This window comes from Seriola lalandi, unplaced genomic scaffold (assembly GCF_002814215.2).
Source record: "Seriola lalandi dorsalis isolate HSWRI2012SDOR001 ecotype SW California unplaced genomic scaffold, Sedor1 jcf7180002054864, whole genome shotgun sequence".
NCBI lineage: Eukaryota > Metazoa > Chordata > Actinopteri > Carangiformes > Carangidae > Seriola > Seriola lalandi.
Genome location: NW_019525417.1, coordinates 691,859 through 709,142, shown reverse-complemented (window position 1 = coordinate 709,142; position 17,284 = coordinate 691,859). Strand labels below are relative to the sequence as shown.

At 41.3% G+C, this 17,284-nt stretch overlaps 1 protein-coding gene and 7 non-coding genes across 8 annotated transcripts; 4 read left to right on the top strand and 4 right to left on the bottom strand.

The window, feature by feature from the left end:
- The first annotated feature begins 110 nt into the window (after positions 1–110).
- stimate (STIM activating enhance) lies at positions 111–17,266 on the top strand. Its single transcript, XM_023428007.2, has 8 exons — positions 111–1,141; positions 3,346–3,394; positions 3,487–3,582; positions 3,761–3,882; positions 4,144–4,256; positions 7,172–7,249; positions 7,450–7,593; positions 15,166–17,266. The coding sequence occupies exons 1-8, from the start codon at positions 922–924 to the stop codon at positions 15,277–15,279; spliced, it is 936 nt and encodes a 311-aa protein (XP_023283775.1). The 5' UTR covers positions 111–921; the 3' UTR covers positions 15,280–17,266.
- Positions 4,939–5,010, bottom strand: trnae-cuc (transfer RNA glutamic acid (anticodon CUC)). Its single transcript has one exon. It is a non-coding gene; the product is annotated as a tRNA-Glu (tRNA).
- trnae-cuc (transfer RNA glutamic acid (anticodon CUC)) lies at positions 6,524–6,595 on the bottom strand. Its single transcript has one exon. It is a non-coding gene; the product is annotated as a tRNA-Glu (tRNA).
- Positions 8,153–8,224, bottom strand: trnae-cuc (transfer RNA glutamic acid (anticodon CUC)). The gene has a single exon. It is a non-coding gene; the product is annotated as a tRNA-Glu (tRNA).
- Positions 9,203–9,274, bottom strand: trnae-cuc (transfer RNA glutamic acid (anticodon CUC)). The gene has a single exon. It is a non-coding gene; the product is annotated as a tRNA-Glu (tRNA).
- On the top strand, positions 10,166–10,238 carry trnar-acg (transfer RNA arginine (anticodon ACG)). The gene has a single exon. It is a non-coding gene; the product is annotated as a tRNA-Arg (tRNA).
- On the top strand, positions 11,217–11,289 carry trnar-acg (transfer RNA arginine (anticodon ACG)). The gene has a single exon. It is a non-coding gene; the product is annotated as a tRNA-Arg (tRNA).
- On the top strand, positions 13,835–13,907 carry trnar-acg (transfer RNA arginine (anticodon ACG)). The gene has a single exon. It is a non-coding gene; the product is annotated as a tRNA-Arg (tRNA).
- Positions 17,267–17,284: the final 18 nt, after the last annotated feature.

Here is a 17,284-nt window from a genome sequence, read left to right as displayed (position 1 = left end):
TTAGACGTCTCCTGGTGTTTGTCCTACAATTCCCAGCATGCAGTTTGTGGATACGCAGGTCACATGACCCAACGTCTGTCAACATGAGTGGGCACTGCTGGGCAGGGAAGCAGCTGGATGTACGCGAACCGTGACCTGCAATTATTTATCATATTCATTTTTTTTTTTTAATGCAGAGGAGCTGTTTATACAGGCGTTAAAGTCACGAACGACCAGTGCACGGGCTGTTTATTTAATGCCCGAGAGAAAATATAAGTTTGCTAGCCTGGTATTAGCTTCATGTAACTGATGACTTAGCTTGAAGGCTAGCTAGGTAGGTGATGATAGCGGCGTCTCAGCCGCTGGATTTTTTTTTTGTTTATTAAATAGACGTTTGTCAATCGGCATTAATTAACTTCTGACTGGTTGACCCGCACTGAACGTCACATTAAAGATAAGTTGTTACCCTGCTATTGTCTTTTAGAGTAGTTATGCGGTATAGGTGTAACTCGAGTGTCTGTCACTAATGTTAGCTCGCAGATTAGAAGATTCCGGGTCGAGCCAGGAAAGGTTTTCTCTGCTGCACGGACGCTCTAAACACAAAATATTGATTTTTAAATGTTGCAGCTCGGTTTTAAAGTGTTAAGAGGAGTCAGGCGGAGCTACATAGTACGTTATTGTAACTTCTTGTAACCCCGTTTGAGCGACGGTTTACTTCTCTATGACATAAAGAGCCATGTCTTCATGGGTGTCTGAAGCAGGAGAATGAGTGCTTGCTTGCGAGGGAGAGGATGCCACCGTCTTTCACTGAAGACTGTCCTGCTTAATATATCGATTAGCTGACCATCAACTGAGGGGAGGATTGGGAAGCCTACAGAGTCTCAGCGTGAGAAGCTAGCGCCCCCGGCTTTCTTAATTAGTCTCGATCAGCTCCTCTGTCCCATGGCTGCTGTTAGTGGGGTCAACATGCTGTCCCAGCTCGTAGACGTGGCAGGTCCAGGAGGAGCAGGGCTGCCCGCTGTGTCCTTAACCAACTCGTCGGTGCCCTCCAGCCCGACGCCAGGTACTGATAACCGGGGGTGCGAGAATGGCGCCTTGATGGACTCGTTTGGGATTTTCCTGCAAGGACTTCTCGCCGTGATGGCTTTCAGCACGCTCATGTGTGAGTATGACCAGAGGTCTGCTGTGTGTCAGATATCTGACACCAGCTGCTGATGTAACCGGGCAATTATCCAATAGCATCACTCGGTTAATCAAATACCATATTGATCACAGCTGGGAGGATCATGACTGTAGAACAGAGGTGGACTAACAAGAGTGAGGTAGAAATGCCTTCCCTCGCCTTTAAAACGTAATGCAGGGGTTTTAGTTCAATATGGGGGTAATAAAAGCTGCCTACTCTCTACACTTCCTGCCACATGACCTTTCCTGATACGTAATATATATTTTGCCCCTCATGTTAAAACTCATACAGAGTGTTGCAAACATCGATAATGTGTGTTGGAAGGACATTCAAATTGTGATAAGTGCCTACAGCTCTTATTTACTTGTGCAATACTGCTTTGCATGCAAAGAACTGTACCAGTAGAAGGTACACTACCTCGGGTGATGGTTGTTCAATATCCCCTGCAGCTGTTTGACAGTAAAAGACATTTCTCTTTACTGAGTGTTTTAAAGGAACTATATATGTGCATTTTAAAAAGACACTGTTAAAACTGTGTTTGAACAACTGTTGCCCTCTAAGCTCATTCTTGTTTAATTTCTCCCTGTGAATCATCTTGATATGTTCTTTCAATCCCTGGGTGAGGTAACTTTACATTAGAGCTGGCAGCCGAAATTATATTTAGGTACACAGGGAAACACTGACATGGAAAAGAAAATCATTCTCAAGATTTTGCCGTGGTGCCATTCACTCAGTGTCTGGCACTGCATAAACAGCTGTGTGACCTAATGAGAGCAGCAGCCTCAGTGCAGTGAGGAATGTTCAGCATTTCTTTGTTTTGTTTTTTTTGTTTTGTTTTTTTTGCTCGAGGCAGCTCTCTGAGTCGAAGGAGTAGGGTCTGAGGCCTCCGCCTGTGTTCACATCACATCCAGCTGCATGCAGGGTGTGTTCAGTCTGAAGTCACACTTGCATTCAGAGAAGGAACTGAGGTCATAACTCGCATTAACTTGCCCACATGAAAACACAAAAAGCCCTCAGTAAATGTTTGGGCAACATTACAGCATTTAGTGCAAGTTTAGAGAGCTCATATTGTTTGATGAAGAAGGTCCCTGTCCAGTTTAGGTATCTCAGCTTCAAACAATGCATTTAATGGAAGAGTCCGTCTCTTGACGATAGAAAAGTCATGTCATAACCCTGATGCTCCCCTGTCATCATGCTGCTCTGTGTCGTAGTAGTTTAAAGAAGACAGTGATGGGGGTGTCATGGAAAACAAGCCACTATTGTGAAGAACAGCAAGAGCTTTATTTGTGATGGACATTTCACTGCTTTCAGTGATGAGCGCTCTTGCATAAATCCCCCAGACTCCTTTACACACAGTGATTAATTAAAGTGACGACTTCTTAAAAGCCCATAACGTAAACACCCCATACATCCGTACACATAAACTGAATACAGTAGTTGCAGAGTCTGTACCCAGGGAACAATGGTTGCACACACTAGCATACTTTAAACCTCTTCCATGCAATGTAACACAAACTGTCTTATTTCTTTTCAGTCTGATTCTGGACAAACAGTATAATCTTCATCACTTTATTACAACCATGTCTCTTAAAACGGTCAGGCTATATGTACAATTTTGAATACCAAACACAAGCTTGATCAACTTCTCCCATTGCTGCAACATTTTTTTATTTCCTGTTAACTGTCGTCTGAAAAAATAAGGAAATCGGATTAATCATTTCACAGCTGCTCTACATGATATTAGGTCAGGTTTTAAGTTATGATCCAGGCCATTAGTTCTGCTTCCTCTGTGACCAACAACATATTGCCCTTGTTCAATCCTCTGTCCTTGTATCATACAGTCTGTCTCACTTCAGCTTAAATAGCTACTATTCAGTTTCCTGTAGACTAGATGAGCAACTTTCTAAAGTTTCACTCGTGAACTTGCTTGTGTGATAGTTTAACTGCCCTAAAAGGACACATAAACCTACATTCCCAAATTAAAACATGTTAGTAAAAGACTAGATTTTCAGCTGGATTAAATAAATACTCTACTATAAAACCCATGAAATGCTCACTGGTCATTTGACAGCTCAAAGGAGACCTGTGAAGATATGTTTGATTGATTCTGGGAACCTCTGTGTTTGTGTGTGTTATCTGTTGTAAAATCCTACAATCTGTGTGGTGCTCTCTTTCCTCTACAGTGAAACGCTTCAGGGAGCCCAAACATGAGAGGAGACCCTGGAGGATCTGGTAAGACAGCTGAGCCAGCTTAAATTCATTTCTCTGCAAAGGTATCAAATGGATTGCCTCAGAAGCATATCGACTGTCCTGTGTCTCTGCAGGTTCCTGGATACCTCAAAGCAGGCCATAGGGATGTTGTTCATCCACTTTGCTAATGTCTACTTGTCTGACCTCACAGAGGAAGATCCCTGCTCACTGTGAGTCAATCCTGTGTTTGACTGTTCTCCTCATCACAATTACCTGTTCGTGATTCTGCATGTTACAGATATGTCACTATGAAACTGTTGAAATTAGGATTATTTAGCTTTGTAGATATAAAGTGTTGAATCCTTAGGAAAACTCTAACTGACAGACACACTTTTCTTTCTCTCCCAGATACCTCATTAACTTCCTGTTAGATGCTTCTCTGGGCATGTTGCTGATCTACGCTGGGGTGAGAGCTGTCAGTGCTATTGTAGAGTGGAGGCAGTGGGATTCTCTGCGTTTTGGAGAATACGGTGAGAACCATACGTCTGAGTGGTAAAGTGGAAGCTCCAGCATATTCCTAAAATGCCTGTAATGCCCAATGGAGGGCAGTAGCTGCCCCTAGTACTGCAATGCTGCAATGTCATGTCTTACACTGCCAGTGCTTTCTTTTTCTCCAAATACATGTGTATCACTGAAGCAGTGAAATCTAATAATGGTCTGTGCTACATTACTTTATACTTAAGCAAAAACGTTGACAGTAGTCTGTTGTTCTTTCCTTTGTGTGTGTATAGGAGAACCAGTGCAGTGCACAGCATGGTTGGGCCAGTGTATCCTCTACATCCTCATCATGATGTTTGAGAAAGTCCTTATCATGCTGGTCCTCCTCATTCCCCAGTGGAAAAAGGTCAGAAAAAAAGTCATAATGATTAGAAAAGATAGCAGGTGAAATAAGTGAAATTCATAATTCATAATTTTCTTTTTCAATAGAGACAAATTCTAAATATTTAAAAGGGCAGCAGGGCTCTCCAGAGCTATTATTAACCCTTTGTAATCCTGACAGGTTGAAAAGTCTAGGAAAAATAACCTCAATTGTTCTTAACACAACAACTCTTAGAATGCTGCTTAGCATGGTCTCATCTCTTGTCTTGTTTGCTTCACTTGAAAATATTTGTGTTAGCTTATTAAAGATGCAGATTATTCTGACAGATTTCATTAACAAGGAAAACAGCATGAGTGCTTTTCTAAATACTATTGAGTCCGTTCAATGATTTAAAGTCCTACAGGAGAAGAAATAGCAAGAGTTATCAGGGCAGACTGATTACTAAAACACTTGATGAATTCATCCACACTCACTTGCAGAACTAACACACGTTTGGTGCTTAATTTCACACAGTGAGCAGGTGTCATGTGTGCATGTGTATATATATATATATACTCATCACACGGGAAAGGAAAAGCGACAATCGCAGTCACACGTTGCGATACTCCAGTGAGTATACTGAGTACTACATGTGAGTATACTGACTGAAGTATCTGATTTGAGACACTATGTGCAATACATCATATTTAAGACACATAAAGAGGTGTTCCCTGACCGGGAATCGAACCCGGGCCGCGGCGGTGAGAGCGCCGAATCCTAACCACTAGACCACCAGGGACATCTGTCAGTGTGCAGAAGGCATGTTGTCTGGAATCTCCAGTCTTTAAATAGGACAGTGGTTGAAGCCTGTGTATATTCTCATTTGTCCAGGTCATAGTATCCTAAAGGAGTTTTTTAAATCGAAACAACTGGACTAGGTTGTTTGTCTGTGAAGACGTTTCACCTCTCATCCAAGAGGCTTCATCAGTTCGTGTACGCATCTGACCAGGCTAGGACTGGTCCTGACCAGACTGACCATCTGACCTGACTGGTCAGGACCAGTCCTAGCCTGGTCAGATGCGTACACGAACTGATGTAGCCTCTTGGATGAGAGGTGAAACGTCTTCACAGACAAACAACCTAGTCCAGTTGTTTCGATTTAAAAAACTCCTTTAGGACAGTGGTTGAAGTACCACAACCTGCCACTAGTGGTGTTAGTGGTGCAGTTTAACTATGAATGTGATAGTATAGTTGTTACTATGAACCTCGACAGTAGATCATTGTTGTCCAGTACAGCACCTACAAGGATCCTTCTGGTTACTTGATTGTGAAGCAAAAAAATGCTCTGTGTATCGTTTAGATTTTCTGGAGGAAAATTAATCGTTTAGATTAATTGACTAATTGGCAAAATAGTCAATAGATTAATTGATAGAAAAATTGTCTTTAGTGGCAGCCCTACTCCTCAGCCAATCATTGTGACGGGGGTAAGTGAGTGAGATACACACACGCGTTGAGACAAGAGACATTCAGAGAGATAAGTCGGAGAGCATATGACAACTCGCAGTAGTAGGCTGCAGCTGTTTTAAATTCTTCTTCCAGACTACTTGATCACTATAAGCAAATTATTCAAATAGGATTTGTATGGAGGAAGGATTCTGTCCCGAGCCTTTTGAACCATATAAGCGGTTGATCACTGTAACTGTGATCACTATTAGCAGTTTCCACTGTAAAAAAAGAAAAGAAAAAAAAGACTCTGGCAGAAGAGTGTAACCTGAGCCATGCCATACAACTATGACAGCAATCATATGACAGCCATACAGGGTTAGTAGTATACAGCTGTTAAATTTTTTTTAATGCACTGGTATCAGATTGTTACTCGGTATCGGCTGATAAATACGCTCTGGTTCTGGAATGGGTATCGGTAATGGAAGAGGTTTTCAACCTCTAGTAGTGCTATGGAGCTGTTTTGCTATAAGTGGGTCCCCGTTTTGCAAACGTTCAATACACAGACCTACCAATAGTTCAACTCTATTCCACTGATCTAGAGATGGTGGTAACATTACAAGAAATGCTGCAATGCACTGGCAAAGGCAGGGAAGAAGACCACAAGTTAGTGCAAATGGATGTAAACAATGTTGGATTTAAAATAACATAAATATCAGTTTTGCAAATGTTTTATGAGGAAAGAAATGCATTAGATATGTGTATTAGAACTCAAGTGTACAGAGTAGGTTTTGTTGAGTGACACTGATTGTAAACATTTGTTTGTTTTTGACTGTAAAGTCAAATGTTCTGAAAGAGATCAAAAGATGTTCCCTGACCGGGAATCGAACCCGGGCCGCGGCGGTGAGAGCGCCGAATCCTAACCACTAGACCACCAGGGATGGCTATAGAACTTTTCAAGGGCTGTTGTGACGAGTCCCTGTAATTACTGTGCTGTAGTGTGTCATTTTGTCTGTCATTTGACAGCAAACAGTTATTATAGGGCTACTACCTGCCTGTAGAAGTGATAGTGGTCCACAGAAACATAAGAGGGAACACTACCACTAACTACCAGTGTGGTATTACAGTTGTCATTCTTATGTTGATACAATGTCAACACTCAAATACAGCACCTACAAGCTTCTTATAAAAATGTTTGCTATTTGAGGTGAATAAACAAGAAAAGCAAAGGGTTTCACGCCCATGTAGCTTGCAGTGCAGATTCATTCTGAACCAAATATCATTTGCTACAAATGATCACGTATGGTAAACACTCCTTTAGCTTACTTACTGATGATGTTTGGTAGTTTCACACAAATGCACGTTGTGCTGTTTGCTCCAGTGAACTCTCCTTCCATTTAAATAGATAGGGACTGCCCCTACTGATATTTGGACTTTGAAATGCTCGGTGTGCTGTCTGTGTTGCTGTGTATGCTTATGTCTCGTATATTTGTTATGTATGTTTATGTGTGTCGCAGCTGGCTCTCCTCAACCCCATAGAGAATCCTGATCTGGAACTGGCCATCGTCATGCTCATCGTTCCATTCTTCGTCAACGTAAGTTTTGTTTTTCTCGCAACATCCATACTACATGTGTCTTGTGCAAGTTCATGGTTCTTAACCTAAATTGTGCCTGTTTGTTCATATCATGGCGATCGTCTTGTTTGTGTATGAATAGAATGAAAGCTTTACAATTTTGGTGAATAATCTAAAAATCACTTCTGTTGATTCCACAATATTCTCTGTGCTTCCTTTAGGCCCTCATGTTCTGGGTGGTAGATAATTTTCTAATGAAGAAGCACAGGACAAAAGCAAAGCTGGAAGAGAGAGAGGAGGATTCGCGGGGAAACAGCAAGGTGCGCTACAGACGAGCTCTATCCCATGATGACTCGGAGTCAGAGGTAAGTCTCACTGTATTAATGTAGGTGTAGGACACAACAGGCAAGCGAAAATATCAGAACCTAAACATCAGTTTTTATTAACAAAACATGCTTAGTTGAAGATGTGTGAATGCCCTTTGGCACAGAAGTTGCACACAGCCTCTCCCCTTTCTTTCTTCAGCCCTCTTCTGAGCTTCTGAAGCTCGCTTAGTATGACATAGTCTCTTGACCTGCAGTTGTTCCTGGTTTACAGTACTGATTGGCACCCTGTTATGGATGAACTTACTTGGTAGTAATTCAGCACTCCCTCAGTCTAAAGAGGAGCAGCCATTGAGCTGTTATTTTTGCAAAGCAAATGAGCCCAACGCAGCATTCTGCTCTCACACCTTTTATACGCCCACACCTCATGAAGTCATAACACCAGTCTGGTATAAGCACATTTTCAAGAACATTTACCAGCAAATGCACTTCAAGAGACATGTGTCTAATTTCTCACTGGAATTGGGTTTGTTGTGCAAACAAACACATCCCTTGCAGTCAAATAAACCGTGATCCAGCTTTCTTGACACAAAATAAATCGTTCCCTGACCGGGAATCGAACCCGGGCCGCGGCGGTGAGAGCGCCGAATCCTAACCACTAGACCACCAGGGACATCTGTCAGTGTGTAGAAGACATGTCAGGAATCTCCAGTCCTTAAATAGGACAGTGGTTGAAGTACCACAACCTGCCACTAGTGGTGTTAGTGGTGCAGTTTAACTATGAATGTGATAGTATAGTTGTTACTATGAACCTCGACAGTAGATCATTGTTGTCCAGTACAGCACCTACAAGGATCCTTCTGGTTACTTGATTGTGAAGCAAAAAAATGTAATTACTGTTTTATTATTCAGTGAATGTTTGAACACATTTGTGTGAGTTGTCATTCATTTATGGGAAACTTTCAAAATAGTGATGCTGTGGAGATAAAATATGATTGTGATTGTTGATTACTTTTTTATTACTTCTACGTATTATTACCTCCACCGAGGAGGTTATGTTTTCACCTGTGTCCGTCAGTCGATCGGTTGATTGTCAGAAGGAATATGCACAAACCCGGGTCAGGGGGTCGAGAGCGCCGAATCCTGACCACCAGGGATGATTATCATTGCTTCAGAAGCTAATGGTACATTATCCTGTTGGTACATAGCCAACATTAGCATTGACAAGTTTTTACTTATCAGTCTTGCCAAGATTGTATTGTGTTTACAATACAAGAGGTTATAATATGCCCTCTGAGCAGCTGTACCTCTTTATGGCACTGGCTAGGATGCTAACTTCAATAGAAGAAAAGAAACAGTCAGTTTGATACAGAATTTGCAACATTCCCTCTAGACTGTTAAGTAAACAACTGCTAATGCCAACGTTAGGCATGTGGCAATAGCACAACTTACAAAAGCTTCTTTAAGAAGGCATGTTGTGTGCAATCTCTGAATTATCACAGCCTACTTCTAATAGTGGTAGTGGTCTCAATGTGATATCACAGTTGTTGATGTATACTTGACAGTAGATTGTTGTGGTCACTGAGTTCAGGACAGCACCTAAAAGGCTCTTGAAACAATCCTTCAAACAACTAGTTTGTTATAAAAGGTGTTCCCTGACCGGGAATCGAACCCGGGCCGCGGCGGTGAGAGCGCCGAATCCTAACCACTAGACCACCAGGGAGCTGATTATATAGGTGTTTGCTGGAGAGCGTACACTAACTGAGTCTAACCCAGTAGAGTATTTTTGCTATTATACTGCTTTGCCAAATCTGAGAATGAAAAAATAGATTCTTTGACTTCTTTATGCACTCAACCAGTCAGCTTCAGCCAGGCTTTTTATCATAACAGTTTGAGCTTACTTATGTAAGAGCTGGCAACTTTAATGAAAATTAGAAATTTTGAATGGCTGAAGGAGATGTGGTGATAAAATGAATTATTACCAGCCACGACATCAGGGCTACCATTAGTACTGAGTAGTCATGTAATAACTACTGCATACTCATGGGTCAGAAAATCAACATGTTGATGGGTGTCGCAGTTGGCCCCTCGATATATTTTATTTTCTGCATTAGGATTAGATGAAATTTGACTTGGATGGGCTTGGGCCAACCTAGCCTGAGCTAGCTTGTTAGCATGCTAACTTCGTAGAAGAAAGGAAGTGATAGAAATGGAAGCAAAAGCAGAGAATTGCTTTCCACCACTGGAGACAGCTCTTGGTGAGTGAAGAAATTAAGTTTGATCTTGAACTTTCAACGTTTCCTTTAGACTAGTGAACGCTTGCTATTTGCCAATAGCAAAACTAGAAAAGAGTACAATTTGAAAAATACTCACTGATCAGAGTTGGCAGCAACTAGGAATGAATTATCTACTCATTTGTTACAAGTGATGATTTACAACTCAAACATGGTTCACCTCCCAACTGCTATTGAACAGGCTATTAATCATGTGATACTTTTCTTCCTGTGGTTAGATAATGAGGCAGGGAAGTATAGTTCAGATAGAAGTCAAGAGGTAGTAATCAGGTATACAAGTTTTTGGCTCGTGATGTGTAATTTTTTGTCTTGGCACCATTGGGCCAGTGGCGCAATGGATAACGCGTCTGACTACGGATCAGAAGATTCTAGGTTCGACTCCTGGCTGGCTCGTTTCTTTTTCTAGTCTCACCATATTAATGGAGGAATGAGGGATATCTGTTGATTATGAAAACTAAAATGATTAGAGTGAATAACATGTTTTGGTTAGAGAACGACAGGCATACTATACTATCTTTTGATATTTTTGTGTTCATTCATTGATTTATTCAGAGTCCCCTGCAAACACAGGTTTAGCCTGCATCACTGTGTTGATCAGAAGTGGGTATAGCAGACAAAAGTTAAACATTGCCCACCACCAGATCGGTACTAAATTATTTCACTTGGCAGAGTTCAGAGTGGTCAGGTGAATGCCAGCATCAAAACCAGATAACAGCCTTAAGTCCTGTTGCCACAGTCTATCCTTAAAAAGTGGATTTTACATCTTCTGTTTTGGTCACTTTCAGTTTTTATGGGCAAACAATGTCAAGACTAGTTTGTGCCAAAGGTTGTGGAAACACAAGTGAAGTAACTCCCCATCCTAGGAGGAACAGAAACACAGCACAAAGTGGCCTCTAAGTCATTTTCACACATTTCTTTACTTATGAGGGTCTTGAAAAAACTCATGAAGTTCAGCATCACATTGGGGGAAGTGGAAACCCATGTTTAATTTTCATTTTGCAACAGACAACTTGTATCTAAGAATATATAAGTGCTGTTTTGACTTTATCTCTGAAAGCAGGTACTGCTCAAATTACTTGAACAAGAGTGTTCATTCTGTTATATACACTAATTGTATTTTGTCGGTGGGCCACATATTTTTATGTTTTTAGATCACAATAAGAAATGTAAAGCTGGTTTTCAAGGCATTTTAACATCTCAATGGTCAAAGCCGTGTAAACAAAAGCCAGCTTCATGGTTTGTTTCACTTGCTATCTGTGGCAGCAGCTGCTGTGACAGTGCATGCCTTCAGCAGACTGCTGAGTGGTGGGGGATGGGCTGAGCTGGGCAGAAACAAACGTATTGGTTTCAGCAGCTGTGACTGTGCACAGCGGGCCAGTGGCGCAATGGATAACGCGTCTGACTACGGATCAGAAGATTCTAGGTTCGACTCCTGGCTGGCTCGTTTCTTTTTCTAGTCTCACCATATTCATGGAGGAATGAGGGATATCTGTTGGTTATGAAAACTAAAATGATTAGAGTGAATAACATGTTTTGGTTAGAGAACGATAGGCATACTGGCAAGTTACTTTCACTTACTGACTTGCATGGTACAGTCAAAGCATTTCCATCTGTACAGAGACACACAGTCCAGTAGATATTATAGACACAGCAGCTCAAGGGAATGTAGACAAACATCAGAGAAAGACATTTCTGTAAATACCCAAGCATAAGTAAAAATAAAACAAAATAGGTTACAATAAAGATAAATCTGTATATAGACATGTGCAATGTTCATATATATATATATATATATATATATATATATATATATATATATACACACACACACACACACACAAATGCAATAATCGTGTTTACATACATGTGCAATTTTACTGTTTTGTGCAGTGGCGATCCCTAGACTCTGAGGGGCCTGAGGCTCCTTGATGAAAACCCCACACATCCCACACACAGGCTCTTCATGACATGTGACATTAAAGAGAGTGCTGGGACATCCTTTCTTGGGCACGGGGACTATGCAGGATGTCTTCTAGACCTTTTTCAGCCTCAGGGAGCGGTCAAAAAGAAGCCGAAAACCCCCCTGCCTGATGCTCCACACACACCTAAAGCACCCTCAGGTTGTTGTTGTCAGGCCGACTGGTCTTGTTAATCCAGGTACTGGTGAGTAGCTGTCTCACCTGGCTCATTGTGATGACTGGGGTGGTTGTGAATATGTTAGAGGTAGGATTGTCCAAATGGGTGTGTGGTGGGCAGAGAGGGATATGAGAGGGGGGTTAGGGTTCGGAGGCGAGGGAAGGAATAGGGAGGAAAGGGAGGGAGCAGAGCAGAGGGGAGGGATGGAGGGAGGGAGAAAGTGGATGGTGTGGACACAGAGAGAGGGAGGGAGGGGTTGGATGCCACAGGGAGGTATGCTGAGGAGGGGGTAGCTGAGGTGTGAACAGGGACATTAGAGGAGGTGGGGGCAGGTTTGGCCTGCGTTGTTGAGTCAAACCTGTTGAAAAAACTGGTTTATCTCGTTAGTGTGTCCCTTTGTGCCCTCTACTGCTCCTTCTGACCTTTTCATGCCAGAAATTCTCCTCAGGGCTGTGATGTCCTTGTTGATCCAAGTTTTGTTGTTAGGGAAGCAGAGAACTTCTTGGCGGGAACAACACTCTCCTCACAGAACCTGATGTAGTTGTTGACATACAGAGTGAGACCCTCAAGCTACATCCACACTATTACTTTTTAGATTTAAAAAGTATTACTTTTGCAATGTTTTTCGCCTGCTGTCCACACTACTCTGCCGTTTTTGAGCGCCCAAAACGGAGACATTTGAAAACTCTGGGTTGTGTTCTAGTCTGGAGTCTCTGGAGCAAGCAAAAACGGAGAGTATAGGAAACGATTACTTAGACATCGACAACGGGTCCCTGATTGGGTCTTTTCAGCCTCGACTACCAGTGGTGAAAGCAACATTGATAACGAATGACAAGCGTTACTGACCTTGCTGTTACCCTTGTGTAGTATTTTCTGGAAGTAATTAACTGCAGAGTAGACAATCTGCTTCCTGTTTACACTGGGTTGCGCATGCCCCAGTGTAGCATGTAAAAGCTACACAGCCTACTCCAATTTTTTTACAATTACCAATATGTCCAAGAGCTGTAAGTTGACATCTATGTCTGCCCTCAGTCCCTTCTCTTCTTTCAGCACTCACCAATGAGGATAAGCCACACCAATGATAATCTGTGTTTTCCACCATAGGCTCCACCATACCTCTAGGTTCTGTATCCTACTCCATCTCCGTTACTACGGTTACTGCCCTCTTCAGCTCTGACAAACCAATCATTGCTGGTTGACATAAAACACATTGCTACTGGTGCAGCAGCATGGGAATGTCGCTTCAGACACCAGATTTAAACTCCAGTGTACTGTGAAATAAATAGAGATTTACCTGCCACTGATAGGCGTAATCAGCATTATATGAACTCATTTGGCAAAGGCTTGAATGTAGCAGACATTCATTTATACTATATGTAAAAGTCCCACACACAGTCATTTTCAGACATTTCTTAATTTATGATGGTCTTAAAAAGACTCATGAAGTTCAGCATCACATTGGGGGAAGTGGAAACTCATGTTTAATTTTCATTTTGCAACAGACAACTTGTATCTAAGAATATCTAAGTGCTGTTTTGACTTTATCTCTGAAAGCAGGTACTGCTCAAATTACTTGAACAAGAGTGTTCATTCTGTTATATACACTAATTGTATTCTGTCGGTGGGCCACATATTTTTATGTTTTTAGATCACAATAAGAAATGTAAAGCTGGTTTTCAAGGCATTTTAACATCTCAATGGTCAAAGCCGTGTAAACAAAAGCCAGCTTCATGGTTTGTTTCACTTCCTATTTGTGACAGTGCATGCCTTCAGCAGACTGCTGAGTGGTGGGGGATGGGCTGAGCTGTGCTGAAACATACATAATGCTTTCAGCAGCTGTAGCTGTGCGCAGCGGGCCAGTGGCGCAATGGATAACGCGTCTGACTACGGATCAGAAGATTCTAGGTTCGACTCCTGGCTGGCTCGTGTGTCTTTTTCTAGTCTCACCATATTCATGGAGGACAGTCATTTATGTTTTTTTTTTTTCTTTTTGGCTCAAATGCAGCAATAGCTGTCATTGATTATTCAAGCTGAAATTGCCACTCTGAAAAGCATGTTTTGGTGAGAGGAAGACAGACATACTGACAGGTTAATTTCACTTACTGACTTGCATGGTACAGTTAAAACATTTCATTGTGATCAGATACAGTCCAACAGATACTATGGAGTTTAAGCATACACATTTTGCATTTATTCAGTGTATTTTCGTGTTACACATTTCATGCATTTGAGGATTAGTCATGGAATATCCCTGAAGTATAACTGAACGGAGTTAAACTATCTATGTCATTTCAGTTTCCTTGATACTAACTTGTGTCACACACTTTGGTTACATTTCTCACTGGTTATCACAGGCTTTTACATAAGTTTGGTTATTTTTCCATAGCAGGCTCATAAATAAACAAATACATTTCCAATGGCCAAAATTGCTGAAAATACTACAGAAATAATATGAACATTATTTTGCTTGTAGTTATAATATGCAAAGGCAATCATGGCTTTTATTTTGCTTTTCATTTTTATTTACTTAAAAGGAACACTTCACCAATTTTACACATGAAGTTCAGTTTAGTTGTACTACTCAGTTGTATAATATCTTCTGTGCCTGTGGAAGAGCTTTCTAATGTCTGAGAAAATAACCCTGATGTCTTCAGTTCTTTAACGGAAAGATTGCATCTCCAAGTGGTGGTGTGGGGTGTGAAAGCAGTGGGAATTAACCAGGCAAGGAGTTTTAATGAAAGATGCTATCAAGCTGTGTTATGGGAAAAGTACTGTAAATGATCCAGTGTTTTTGGAGCTTCACCAATACTAGGGATTAAAAAACAGGATACCCCAGCTTCTGCTGCCTCAATATTTTACTGTTCTTTTTTAATTTGTCTCTCTGAAATTTGTGATTGCTAGACCCATTTATGAGTAATGGCAAAGTCGTGGAGTTTTACATCTTATCCTCAGAGAAAATTGATAAAAAATCAGGCAATGTAAAGTCTGAGAATTTAGGATGTACCTATGATTCATGTTACAACATTCAGCCAAGCTAAATATTTTACTATCCACCCAGAACGTTGCCAAGGTGGGGCAGATTTTAATTCAGTTGTAAGAGACTGCAATGTGCCCTTATAATGTCACACTGATCTCCAAATAAGTAATTTAGTCCTAATATTTCTGTCCCTTTCCTGTTCCTTAGATCCTTTTCTCAGCAGATGATGAAATGGATGAGTCAGATGAAGATGATGTTCGTCGGTTAACTGGCCTGAAGACGGTGAAGAAGAAAAAACTTCGCATGGGGATCCCTGTTTGACCTGTGTGCCTCGCTAAAGTGCTACATTCGAATTTCCTCTGGTAGCTGTTCACCACACAGGCCCACACATACATTCCCCGTTCCTCCACAGGTTCTGATATCAACCTCTTTTCAAACATAGGATGCTCTCTGGTGGCAGAAGACTTTACTGTTATTGGAATCCCTGCACTGTTGACTCCTGGAGGACTCCTGCATAAACTGTTAAACCTGGGATTTAATTTAACAAGCTGGGAGACATTTCTGCAGTTAACCTGGTACTTTGGATCACTGTTGCATTTTGGCACTCCTGTAGCGCGTGTTGAGTTTAAAGATGTTTGGGAAAAGAAAACTCATCTACCATGAGCATATTGATGTTAAAGCTTAAATGTGAGTCAAGTAGGAAAAAGGTAACACTGGTTTAATACTGTTTGGACTTCAGTGGCAGTGTGTATGATATTGTGTCCAGGACCAGGTTAGTTAGACAAATCTAAATGGCCACAACAGAACCAGACATAATGCAAACAAATCTGTTGACGCAGTTGATTACATTTTATACTGTAACATGTCCCCTAAAGTGATTGTATTCCTGATGTAGTTTCAATGTAAACGTTGTGCTTTGTTTTCTCATGTTGACACACCACCATGGCCTGTGTGTGTGTGTGTGTGTGTGTGTGTGTGTGTGTGTGTGTGTGTGTGTGTGTGTGTGTGTGTGTGTGTGTGTGTGTGTGTGTGTGTGTGTGTGTGTGTGTGTGTGAGAGAGAGAGAGAGAGAGAGAGGGCGTGTGTGAGAGAGAGAGAGAGAGAGAGAGAGAGAGGGCGTGTGCAGTTGGACACGCCTCAAATTTAGAGGGAGCATTATGTCAGAGTGTTTGAATCACAGTATTCATGTGACTAACACTTTTGAGCACAATTACACACTTTACTACTGTATACCTTGTATGTAATGTTACTCATGTCAGAGGGAGCACATTAATGCTTGCAGCAACCTTCCATTTTTACTGTATCTTCTGGTAGGATCCCTTCAACTGTTAAACCTATAGGACTGCAAGTGCCACACTACAACATCCTAATATCAGCTCAGTCAGTGTCATCTGTCTGTAGACACAAAGACTGCACGTTGTTTGTTTATTTGTGTCTTTGTTTGTGTTACTGATGTTTCCTGAATGTGTGTTCTTTGTCTCGTTTTCAGTTGTTGGGTTTTTTTTTATATAAGTTTTAAGTGTTGTTTTTGGGCCAAAAAGGTGACTATGCTTGTTCCAAAAGTGTTCTTTATTCCTTCACTCCAACAGGGAGAGTAGATATGGGAACCATTTCTTGCACAATTTCCCATTTATCATAGCTTTCATCTTTCCTTTTGTTTTTTGTGTGGTTTTTGAGTTTTTTGTTACAATAATGTGCCTGAGTCAAACTACCAGCGGGTGTTTTGTTGTTTTTTTTTTGTTAGATTTTTTTTTCTTTCTTTTCATGGTTTTTTCCAGAGCTTCAGATCTTCAGGCATGAAGCAGCATTCAGCAGGCTCTGATGTTAAGAATGTGACATGCATAGACCTCTAAACTGTTAAGTGACTGTGGACCAGGCGGACCAGAGAAAGGGTGTGTATTTGCATTTGCGCGTGCGTGTGTGAGTGTTTTTGTATGTGCATGCCAGTATATATACACAGTATACCTGTATGCACTGGCTTGTGCTGGAGGCATGTGTGCATAGTTGGTGTGACTGGTGGTTCTCTTTAAAGTTAATGGAGAGTGACATAAACTGTGACTGTGATGACTACGTTGCTGGTGATGATTTCATTATGATGTTTTTGGCATGTTGGCAAGGAATAAATGAGTGTGAATTTTAAAGGAAGAAAGTAGTGCATTTTGCAGCAGCTGGTAAATCAATTCAGCTCAAACAGGACAAAGAGGACATTTAGTATTTTTCAAAGTGAAACTACTAGATGAGTAACAAGGCAAGTGATGGGGGTAAATTATCATTTTAACTGCTTTTCCAATAAAGTATGCGATACACTATGTTGAGTTTTATTTCTG

What these genes read in the sequence shown, in the direction of transcription:
- stimate (XM_023428007.2), top strand. Translation starts at nt 922, where the DNA reads ATGGCTGCTGTTAGTGGGGTCAACATGCTGTCCCAGCTCGTAGACGTG. An exon ending in TCGTTCCATTCTTCGTCAAC is followed by an intron (nt 7,250 to 7,449) that starts GTAAGTTTTGTT and finishes TGCTTCCTTTAG; the next exon opens with GCCCTCATGTTCTGGGTGGT. An exon ending in ATGATGACTCGGAGTCAGAG is followed by an intron (nt 7,594 to 15,165) that starts GTAAGTCTCACT and finishes CCTGTTCCTTAG; the next exon opens with ATCCTTTTCTCAGCAGATGA.